The sequence below is a fragment of the Sceloporus undulatus genome, chromosome 3 (assembly GCF_019175285.1).
Source record: "Sceloporus undulatus isolate JIND9_A2432 ecotype Alabama chromosome 3, SceUnd_v1.1, whole genome shotgun sequence".
NCBI classification, from domain to species: domain Eukaryota; kingdom Metazoa; phylum Chordata; class Lepidosauria; order Squamata; family Phrynosomatidae; genus Sceloporus; species Sceloporus undulatus.
This window is the reverse complement of record NC_056524.1, coordinates 247,757,826-247,769,954: the sequence shown is the minus strand read 5'-3', so window position 1 is coordinate 247,769,954 and position 12,129 is coordinate 247,757,826. Positions and strand designations below refer to the sequence as shown.

The following is a 12,129-nucleotide window of genomic DNA, read 5'->3' as shown; positions in this document are numbered from 1 at the left end:
AGCAGTATCTGGAAGACCTAGGAGAGTAGGCCCAAGCAAGGGGACATGGGGAGAAATAACTTGCAAACATAACTGCTAATAGTCCTTCTAGAGAGACATTAACACATCAGGGATAGGGGTAGAATTCTTCATCTGTATTATTATTATTTAAGTCAGGGGTGGGCAAGATGCAGCCTTTGAGCTGCATATGACCCCCCCCCCGGGCTCCCCAGGTAATTAGAAAAATTCCCATTGTCTCAGAATGCTATTCTAGAGGACATAGATAACATTCTAGCCACCCACCCACCCCCAAGTCAATTTAGGTCAAGGAGAAGGTTTTCTTTTGAAACAGCAAGTGAACTGTAAGTTACTTTTTCTCAATTCCTCTGGGGCCCCTAAAAACATGTGGAAAATAGCATCCCATGCTCTCAGGCCACTTGAGGTTAAAAATATGATTTTCTTAAAAAAGTAATGTGGTCCTCCAAGGCCAGTGCTTAATGCAGCCCCCTAGCCTTCCAGAGTTGCCCACCTTTGATTAAGTGATTATCATTAAGTGAACACTAACTGTGGACTTACCAATAGAATCTAGTTTATCACCATCTGTATTTATAGATAAGACAACGGCTGTCATAAATATGCAGATGTATTTGGAAATCTATAGATCCAGGCCACATTGCACTATATTTTTCTTACTTCTTTATCCTTTAGGTGAAACAGAGCTTGTGAAACTAACTTATTTCAAAGAGTTATTCATTTGCTTACATTTAGGGTCTAGAAACATGTCTGTTTACATCAAATTCATGGGTAGGACAACTTAATGGTTTGTTGGCCTACAATATTATTTTTATGCACTGTTATTCAAACTTTAGATAATGATTTAAAAGGAATGTTAGGACTTTCCTAATTTTTCCTTATTGATTGGTTCTGTGCTACAAAAACTGATTAGTACGTTCCAAATCAGAATAATGTGATACATAAAAATACTTCAACACTATAGTGCCATAATCAGATTTTCCCATCAATATCATGTAAACCTGTTTTTTGCATAACTAACCACATAGGCTTTCCCATCTGTGGAAACTGTGTCATTTAACTAACTGAATTTATCTTATATAATAATGCAGATATAGAGGCTAAACAGGCTGGTCAAAAGGGCCAGTATCAGGCTGGAGTGGGGGCTGCATGCCACATGTCCCTACTCCACCCCCAAGCTGCCGTCATGCTGCCCACCTGACCACACAGCAGGCAGTGTTATGGCACTCCTTTGGCTCAGTTTTCAGATGCTGCATGCCAAAAGGAGTGCCAAAAAGTGACACAGTGGTGGCAAAGGCACCCTTTTTTGCTCCCAAAGGAGCTGCATTTTGGCACTTCTTTTGGGGCCAGAAAAATGCCAGATTGGGGCTGCAGTGTGCAGTTGCTGCAGCCCTGATCTGGTGTTCAGTGTTGCGTCAGTAAGCCGCTCCTTTGGGGCCATCTGTTTTTCCCCATAGTCAGCTTTAAATCTGTATTGTTTTACTGACAGATCAGTGTTCCTTTTTTTAAAAAAGATTTTATTGAAATATTTAAAATAACACAAACAGAATATTTACAGTCGTAGCGTCTCGTATATATTTACATCCCTCTATTACCCCCCTCCCCCGTTTCCTGTTTAGATCTTCTACTTCTGGATATTAATTGATGAGCAGTCCATATTCTTTAGCTATTCTTCTATTTTCCTCAAGTCATATCTATCAATTGCATCCTCTTCTCACTGTTTTTGATTGCCGCTTTCGCTGCTCTTAGAGAAAGTGCATTTGTTTGTTTTACAAATAGCATCATTAGTCTGTTTTGCTTTAAGTATACGTATATTATTTAATGATCTATTTTGTTCTTTATTACATCCTTCTAGAATTTTCCCTTAAATATCTTAGTTTATCTCTCTTATTCCGAATCTGGTCACTTCATTTCCATCTTTCTGAACAGTACCTTAGGAGAGGGACCCAGTTTTGTTCTGAGTCTATCTCTTCTCCCTTTAAATACATTGTTAATCTGTCCATTTCCCTAATGTCTAGGGTTTTAATTAACCATTCATCTATTTCTGGTACCCTTTCACCTTTCCATACCTTTGCAATTGTAATCCGAGCTGTTGAGATCATATATAATATTGATTTCAAATGTTTCCTTATCTCTTTTTCTTCAATCATGTTTAGTAAGTAAGTTTCCGGGGTTAATTTAACATTTATTTTATAAACTTCTTGAATAGTTTTTTGAACCCCTTTCCAAAATTTTTGAATTAATGGGCAAATCCACCACATGTGATAATAAGTTCCCTTTTGTTCCCCGCATTTCCAACATTTACTTTCTTTACTTTTGTATATGTTAGCCAATTTGGAAGGTGAAAGGTGCCATCTATATAACATTTTCATAAAATTCTCTTTTATATTTGTACATACCGTGAATTTCAGATCTTTCCCCCACGCTCTTTCCCATTTCTCAAGGGGTATGTTATGGCCTGTATTTTTTGCCTATTCCAACATACTTGTTTTTACCACCTCTGTTTCTAATTGTATTTTGATACACAAATTATATAATCTTGAAATAGAGCCCATTTTTTCATTAAATAGTGTTTCATCCATTTCATTATTGCTTTCCATAATTCCTCTTTCTCTACAATCTCTTTCAAATTGGCCTTTGATTTGAAAATATGTGAACCAATTCATTTTTATCCCTTCGTTCAGCATTTCTTCTTGGCTTTTTAACTTTAGTTTCCCCTTCTCTCTCTTCAAAATGTCCTTGTACCTCAGCCAGTTTTTTAACTCTATTTTATCTCTTTTAACAAAGGCCTCGTGTGAGGAGGTCCATATCGGGTATTTTATATATATATTTCTTTTATATTTTTCCCAAATCCTCAATAAAACTTGTCTGATTATATGATCCTTAAATTGTTTGTTTTGTTCTACTTTGCTATACCATAAATAGTCATGCTAGCAGAATAGTAAATTAAATCCTTCCAAATTCAGTAATTTATTCTCTTTTAACATTATCCAATCTTTTAACCAGTCAAGACAGCAAGCGTGAAAGTATATTTGAAAATCTGGTAATGCCCAACCTCCCCTTGCCTTAACTTCAATTAATTACTTTTCCTCCCCGCCCAGATAAATTTAGCTATATCTTTTTTCCATTCCATGAACATCCCCTCATTAATTATAATAGGTAAATTCTGGAGTAAAAATATTACTTGGGGTAATACGCTCATCTTTATTAATGCTATTTTCCCCATGAATGATAATTGCATGTTCTCCCATTTTTTCAGCTTCTCCTTAACCTCTTTCCACATGTGTTTATAATTATTCGCAAATAATTCTATATTTTTGTTTGTTATGGTAATTCCCAGGTACTCACTTTCTTTTGTTTTTGTATTTCCGTCATTTCATGAAGCAGCTCCTGTTTCTTCTTATTCATATTGAATATTAGAAAGGCTGATTTCGCTTTATTTATTTTAAATCCCGCCATTGAGCCAAATTTTTGAATTAATTCCAGAATTTTTGGTGTTGTGTTGACTGGTTCTTCTATTATTAGTACAACGTCATCAGCGTATGCTCTTAGTTTAATATCTCCTCCTTTTATTCTCATGCCCTTTATCTCCGTGTTTTCTCTGATGTTGTTACACAACACTTCTGAGCACATAATAAATAAAATCGGAGATAATGGGCAGCCCTGCCTTGTTCCTTTTGTTATTTTACATGTTTCTGTTTTCTGGTTGTTTATCCATTTTGTTATTTTTCCTCCTAATTTAAGTTTTTCCAATAGATTTTTCATAAATAACCAATTCAGATTATCGAATGCCTTCACTGCATCCATGAATAGCATCGCTGCTTCTTTCCCTGGGTTTTTGTCATAATATTCTATCAGATCCACCACTATTCTTATGTTTTCTTTTATTTGTCTTTTTGAGAGAAAGCCTCATTGTTCTTTTTTTATCCAATTTACCATTACTTTTAAAATTCTTTCTGCCAATATACTTGCAAATATTTTATAGTCCATGTTTAGCAGGGAGATGGGTCTGTAATTTTGAGGTAATGATGTGTCTTTTCCTTCTTTGGGAATTAATATTATATGTGCTTCTCTCCAGGTCTTGGGAATTCCATCTTTAATTATTTCGTTAAACACCTCCTTTAGTGGTTTTATTAATTCCTCTGTAAATAGTTTGTAATATCCTATTGAGAAACCATCCGGTCCCGGAGCCTTTCCATTTTTAGCATTATTTATTGTTTCTCTGATTTCCGCTTCTGTTATCTCTTTATTTAGTAATTCTTCTGTTAATTCTATTTCTTTGATATTACTCAAATATTCCTGTATCTCCTCTTCCTTAGTTTCTTTGTTTCCGAACTCTCTGTATAACTTACTAAAGTAGTTTTGTATGATTTTCTTCAATTTATTTTGCTCTGAATATCTCTTTCCATCTTCCTGTAGTTCTAATATTATATTCTTTTCCTTTTCCCCTTTATTTTATACGCTAAGAATTTACCCGCTTTATTTCCAAATTCAAACTGATTAATATATTTCATCTTTTTGCTCAAATCTTCCGTTAAACTCATTTCTAATTTCTTTTTTAATAAAATAAGTTCATTTTTCTTATTATTATTCTTTGGTTCTTCTATTATCTCTTTTTCTTTTTTCTGGATTTCCTGCGATATCTCTTGAATTTCTCTCTTTTCTTTCTTTCTCTTCATATTCTTTTTTCATCAATATTCCTCTTGGTACCGCCTTTGATGCATCCCAAATTATTTTCGTCTTTGTATCTTGTTGTTTTATTCTCTTCAAAATATCTGTTTATTTCATGCTTCAATTGTTTTTGATTCTTTTTATCTTTTATTATATTTTCATTTAATATCCAAGTAAATTCCTTTCTTGGCTGTTTTAATTCCAGTGTTATCGGATTGTGGTCTGAAATTTTATTTATCTTTATTTGTGCTTCATTTGTGTCTTTCATTAATCCTTTCGAAATCAGAAACATATCATTTCTGGAGGCCGAATTGTGTGGTGTTGAGAAGAAAGTAAAGTCTTTGATATTCTGATATTTTTGTCTCCATGGGTCGATTAATGTAAAATAGTTTTGAAATTCAAAAAATTTTGGGGGGAGTTTTCCCTGATTGTTTTTTATCTTTTTGCTTGAACTTCTATCTATTTTTTGATCTATTACCCCGTTCCAATTCCCCATAAAAATATAACTGTTATATTTTAGATTCTCCAATTTTTTCTTCAATTTCTTGTAGATTTTACCTTTTTGTTCAGTTGGTCCGTATACTCCTACTACTAAAGTCTTTTCTCCATTAATTATTAATTCTATTCCTACATATCTTCCTTCTTCATTGTTTATTTCTGTCGCTGTCCTGTTATTTTTCACATATATTGCTACTCCACTCTTCTTCTTTCCCGTGCTTATAAATGTTTGACCTAGTTTGGGGTTTCTAAGAAATTTTTTTCCTGCGTTCTTATTCTCATTTCTTGTATGCTAATTATATCCGTTTTTTCTTTTTCAAATATATGATAAATCTGTTTCCTTTTATAGGCCGAATTCATTCCTTTTACATTCCATGACAAGAATTTCATGTTTTCTATTTAATTGAATTGTTTCCTTTATACCTTTGCTCCTATTAGGTTTCGTTTATTATATATCCCCTATTCCTTCTTCTTCCCCTGCTTCTTCTCCTTCTTCTTCTCCCACAATGACACTATCCAGTTGTTCTCCTAGTACAGTTTCTTCTTCTCCAGGCACTCCTCTCATTTCTTCTGCATTTTCTTCTTCTTGTTGTTCTTCTTCCTCTCTATTTACCTTTCCTTACTTTGTGTGTTCATCTTTGTTGTTTCTGTATTTTTCTTCTTGTTGTTTTTTCTCTTTCCCGTCTCGAAACCATTTGTTATAAAATTCTCTTGCTTTTTCCACTGTGTCGATCCTGTATTGTTTTTGCTTCCAGCTAAATGATATTCCTTCCACCGGTTCCCATCTATACCTCACATTTCTAGCTTGTAACATTTTTGTCAACGGTGTATAATCTCTTCTTTTTCTCAAAGTTTCTGTCAGCACGTCTTTAAATATTAATATCTCCCTCCCGTCTATCATTAGCTTCTTTTCGTAGTTTGCTTGAATGATTTTGTCTTTTATTCTTTCGCGTGTAAAATAAATCACTACATCTCTTGGCAAGTTCCTGTTACATGCCGCCACCGAGTTTATCTGGAATATCTTGTCCACTTCCGCATCCATGTAGTCTGCAGTACAGTCGATTAACTCTGCTAGTGCCGGAATTAAATCCTCATACAAATCTTCTCCTGTTTTTTCCTTCAATCCTCTGATTTTTAGACATTTTTTCCTATCTTTTATTTCTCTTCGTCTATTTATCTCCTTTTCTTGTATCTGCTCTCTTATCAGATTATTAGTTTCTTTTTCCAGTACTGTTGTCTTTTCCTCTAGAACTGTAATTCTTTTTTTTTTGACTCCTTGACATCTTTCATCATGTCTTTCATTGACTCCTTCAGACCTTCTATATCTTTTAAAAAATCTTTCCTCAGTTCATCTCTAGAATCCTTAATCTCTTGTCTAATATTAGACTCAATTCTTTGAATTATTTCCAGAATTTTAGAATGAGAATCTGTACTTTTAAATTCAATGGAAGCCCTTCTTCCCATACCTGGTTTGGACTCAAAGGTTTGAAATCCCTTCCTTGCCATGTCTCTGGTCACAATTGTAGATGTCTGTGTATGCGCCATCTATTATCCTCTGCTCTTTAACAATTTATCAAATTATATTTATTAATTCTCTCCCTTATTTTATCCAAATACACTTTTGTCCCCTTATTCTATATGTAACACTGTTATATATCTTGTGTCTTGTTTTTTATTCTTCCCACCACTATGGGTCGCTGTAGCTTATCCTCTACTCTTTTCTCTATCTTCCTCCCTCTTCCTTCCTCTGCTCTTTGTTACCACACTCTCTCCACTTCCCTTTACACTATTTCCTTCTCATTCCATGTCCTCCGCGACCTTGAAAATGCTCAGGTATGTTTCCTCTCTCCTCTTTTCCCACCTCCCTCTCTCTTTTTACTCTTATTTCGGCGAGTTAGCTTATCTTCTTCCCACGACCGCTTCACTTCTTTGTTACTTAGACTCTTCCTACAGTCCTCCTTTCTTCTCCTGCCTTTCCACCTGGTCCAAGAAACCCTTCGCCAACCACCCCTCTTTTCTCGTCCACTTTTCTTCCCGGTTCAGCGGCTCCTTCCCAGTTGTTGGCTCCTTTCCCTCGTCTGCTTCTCGTCCTGGTCCGGCGGCCCCTTCTCCAACTATAGTCTCCTTTCTCCGTCTGCTTCTCGTCCTGGTCCGGCGGTCCCTTCTCCAACTATAATCTCCTTTCTCTGTTGCTTCTCTTCCTGGTCCGACAGCCCCTTCTCCAGCTTCAGCCTCCTTTCCTTGTCTGCTTCTCCTTCTGGTCCAGCAGCTCCGTCCTCCGTGGCTCCTCTCTCATCTATTCTCCTCCTGTTTCGGCAGCCCCTTTTCCAACAATGGCTTCACTGGATCCAGCGGGTCCTTCTCCAGCAACTACTCCTACTTTTGTCTGCTTTCCCCTTCTGGCTCCACCATTCTTCTTCCCCCTCCTCCGTCTCCGTCTCTCCCCTTTGTTTGCTTCCTGCACCACTCCAGGCTGTGACCACTATCTCTCCCACTCCAACTTCACTTAGTCCTTCTAGGTGGCCTCGGGTCTATTCTCCTCCTTTATATCTTCTTACTTTTTCTTAATATATATATACTTATATATTTATATTTCTCCTCCATCACCTTCTCTCTCAATTTATTTATTTCCCTCTTTCCCTACTTACTTTCACTCTTCCGATGAGGAGCATTCTCAGACGATCTTTCCTTCTGTTACTGCTCTTTCTTCTCTTTTATTTCTCTTCTCCCCCCGATCTTCTTGGGTTAGGGAACTTTCTGAGTAAGCTGCAGCAAAGATTGCTTGGAAAACCTCAGCTTGTGCCCACGGTTGCTCTCGTCCTCGCCGGGGGACTCCGAACCGACCTTGATCTTTCTAATCGGTCGTAATCCACCCTCTAGGAGGACCTCGATGAGCCCGTCTGGGTCCCCTTTATCTGGGGGAGTTTTAGCCTTCTTCTCTTGTGAAGATTTGTTTTCTCTGTGGCTACTTGAGCGCGAATTGCCGCTGCCTATTACCAGCTACAGTAATTAGGCTGCTTAATGTCCCGCCATCTTCCTGGAAGTGCAGATCAGTGTTCCTTTTAATAGTGTATATGTCAGGATGTTAACTTGTACCAAATGAAGAGTTTCAAAGTCATGAGAAATTATAACTTTATTCAGAACTATTTAGACTTCACAAGCACGTTTGGTCCAAGATGCTCACCAACCTGACATTTTAAATGTGTGTAGCATCAGTGTAATTTTCAAAAGCCCTAAAAGACAAACGATCATCCTATCTGTCATCTACAGGCAGGAGGATGGAGAAGGAAGATTTCATAGTCTCCAGTTCTGAGTAGAGTTCCAGAGACAAACTGCTGGTTTAATCTCTTTTTGATGAAGCATAACTAGTGATATAGTGAACTATTTATTTTAATTACAAATACAGAGTTAAAGCTCATTGGAGAAAAATAATTCTCTAGTTGACAGCTGGTTCCTAGAGAGAAAATTATGCAGTTTCTTACCACTACTCAAGCTGTATCCCCTGTTTCTGGCTAATTTTAGCAGAAACACTAATCTTCCTCACTCTTCATTGTACTTACTTCAAACCAGACCGGTTTTTGCTGTTTTGCTACCACTTCACATTCAGAAGGATACCACATTTCAAAAGCTAGAGAGAGATTCTTAGCTATAAGTTGATTACCTCTTGCCTTTAGTTTCAATCAATGAAACATATATAAGAATCCTGGTCTTTCAGCCGATCGTCTTCTAAACAGTCATCTAAACAGTAGGATAAGTACTATGTGTCTTTATCATTCTGATGTTCTGCTAGATGGTATCACTTTTCTGTAATATCTATTATTTCTCCCGCACGGTCCCAGGGAGCAGCCACTCTGCCATGGAGAGGGCAAGGTGTGTGTGGTCCTGGAGAGGGCCAAGGAGAAACTGTGCGGCCCCGGAAAGGTCTGAGGAGAAGCCATACAGTCCCAGAAGGTGCCGGGAAGAAGCCAGAGAGGGCTGGAGACCGACTGGCTGTCACCTCCCTCTTCTGGGGGCTCACCCGGTGCGGTCCACGCCCCTGCAACCCCCCCCAGTGATGCTACTGCTAATAACTTTGGCTCCATTAATAGTAAATGTTGCACAAGTATATTTTTACAGTTGTTGATATGCTCATCTAATAAACACTGGGTTGTTTGCAGTAGAATGGGCTAACTTTATTATACTAGCATTATGCCACTACTGATTACAAAGTACAGCATGATAAAAACATAGTTTAACAAACAAAAGGAAAATTGATGTGGTATGGTAGTGACAGGATCAACAAAAAGGTTGTTGTCATTTTCTGCTCATGGCACACCTATGTAACGGGGTTAGGTCAAGTGGGGGGAACATGAGGCCCTCTTGTCAGTGCTCTTCTAAGGAAGTTAAAATATTTCTTTCAAGCATAGTTTCTAAAATTTAAAACAGAGGAAAGTGAAAATTCATCCCATAATATATCTTTCTTTAAAATGTCCTAGTATATTATTTTTGCTACTCAATTTGTTATTTCTCTGTTCCCCTCTGACTGGGGGAGAGGGACTGATATAAAAAATAAAACAAAGACAAATCCTCTGAGCAGTGTTCACATATAGGTTTAATAAACACTTTGTCTGTTCCATATTGTATATGTCCAGTTCTCTGGCAGCACATGCAGAGGAATCACAAAAACACTTTCCCCTATGTTTTTTCCATCTTCACATAGCTATCGAAAGTGGTTGCAACAGTTTTCTGCTTAATGTTATATCTATTCTCAATTATTTAGAAATGTAGACTTTGGAGAAACATAGTTGTGCCTTAATTGAAAATTACAAATATATTTTGGCTAACATCAGATTACAATTGAAATGCTATAAATATGAGGAAGATTTTTATTTTATTTTATTTTAAAGTCACTCAGTTCAGCTTACAACAAAGGCAAACGGTTGCCTTTCTGTAATGGTATTGTCTTACTTCAAGTAAAATTGCTTCATGCTTTTGCTTCAAAATATAATTGAATATATACTAATATTCTCACTGTGTTGCATGGTAAGCAAAATACACAAATGATTTATCTCAGCTGCAGTTTAAACAACTTAGATAAGATACAGTTGGCATTTCAGCACAGACACACATTTAATTATTGTATATGTAATAAGAATTGTATATCAATTACAAACATGATATTTTGTTTTTAAAAACATTTTACAGTGGTCCTATGCTCTAGAGAAACCAAACACTGGCAGCCTATTTAATATTGCTTGGTCTACTGATGGCACACAATTGGCTGGTGCTTGTGGAAATGGACATGTGATTTTTGCCCATGTTGTAGAGCAGCGGTGGGTGTGGAAAAACTTTGGAATAACATTGACTAAAAGAAGAACCATGGAGGTATGTATTGGATGTTTCCCATTTTGTGAACAGTAGAATATTTCTTTTTCTAAAAAAATGGTAGTCTTGAAATCTTGACAGAAATGACTTCTAATACCACTTTTTGTATGAATGAATGGCATCTGACTTTTTTGCCCATTAGATCTCCCCAGAGAAATTAATTCAATAAACATCTAGGTTGAACAACTTTCATTATGTGAAGTCGAAAGTTTTCATGGCTGGCATCCCTAGTTTTTTGTGGGTTTTTTGGGCTATGTGGCCATGTTCTAGAAGATTTTGTTTCTGCTGTTTTGCCAGCATCTGTGGCTGGCATCTTCAGAGAATGTTGGCATGGAAGTGAGAGTGTGTGTGTGTGTGTATATATATATACATATATATATACACACATACACAGTGTGTCCCTGGGTTGAGAGGAGTGATTTCCATGTTAATCTGTATATTTTTCTATTGTTGAATGGCAAGGCCTCAGGGTGGGAAGATATGCAAAGAGGATTTATGTCTCTTTAATTAGAGATCCATTGTTTGTTGGGAAAACTCCTGATCATGGGTGGTTTTCATTTGCCAGACCCAGAAAAACCCAGAGGAGTGAAGACAAACAACCACCTAAAGGGAAGGTTTACCATATATCAAAGGAGTCACAGACAGAATAGGGAAACTGGTAAAGAAACACAACCTCCAAATGGTTTACAAACCGACCAAGAAAATCCAACAAATGCTGTGGTCAGCGAAGAACAGGAGAGGCCCTCTCATGAGTTTCCTAATCTCTATAGCCCCTTCTCTTCTGCCCTCGCTCCTCTATATCTTTAATCTCTCTCTCTCTCTTTGGGTTCCTTCCCTTCTGACTTCAAACATGCTCTCGTTTCCCCAATTCTGAAGAAACCCTCTCTTGACCCCTCTTCTTTGTCTAGCTATCGTCCAATTTCTCTTCTTCCTTTTCTTTCTAAGGTCCTAGAACGGGTCATTTATTCTCGCTGTATTAAGTTTCTTGAAGCCAACTCCATCCTGGACCCTTTCCAGTCTGGCTTCCGCCCACGGCACTCTACAGAGACAGCCCTCACCAAGATCTCAAATGATCTCTTGCGGGCCAAGGCAAACGGCCTCTACTCTATTCTCATTCTTCTCGATTTGTCTGCAGCCTTTGACACTGTTGATCACTGTCTCCTGGTTGATTTACTTTCTGACCTTGGGTTCGCCGACTCTGCTCTCGACTGGTTTAAATCTTACTTGTCAGATAGATCTTTTGCAGTGGTCACGGGTGGTCAGACTTCATCCTCTGTTCCGCTATCTGTTGGAGTTCCCCAGGGCTCTGTCTTAGGTCCCCTTCTGTTCTCTCTATACACACTGTCTCTAGGTAAACTCATAAGTTCTTTTGGTTTCTCCTATCATTTGTATGCCGACGACACTCAGCTGTATCTCTCCACCCCTGACCTTTCGACGGGGCTTGAACAGCAAGTTTCTTCTTGTCTGACTGCCATCTCTCAGTGGATGCGGCTTCGGCGCTTGAAGCTCAACATGTCTAAGACTGAGCTTCTCGTCTTTCCACCTAAACCCACCCTTCATTATTCCTTTTCTGTTTCTGTCGAC

The 12,129-nt window shown here is 37.6% G+C and overlaps 1 protein-coding gene across 4 annotated transcripts in view; it reads left to right on the top strand.

The window, feature by feature from the left end:
- The window catches only part of IFT80 (intraflagellar transport 80), a 122,359-nt gene that overhangs the window by 63,673 nt on the left and 46,557 nt on the right, over positions 1-12,129 (top strand). For all 4 annotated transcript variants that reach the window (XR_006102911.1, XM_042457958.1, XM_042457956.1 and 1 more), the window contains one exon: positions 10,366-10,545. Coding sequence is in view for 3 of the 4 variants with exons in the window: in XM_042457958.1 (XP_042313892.1) it covers positions 10,366-10,545 (180 nt within the window). In the remaining variant the exon portion in view is untranslated. The remainder of the gene's footprint in view (positions 1-10,365; positions 10,546-12,129) is intronic.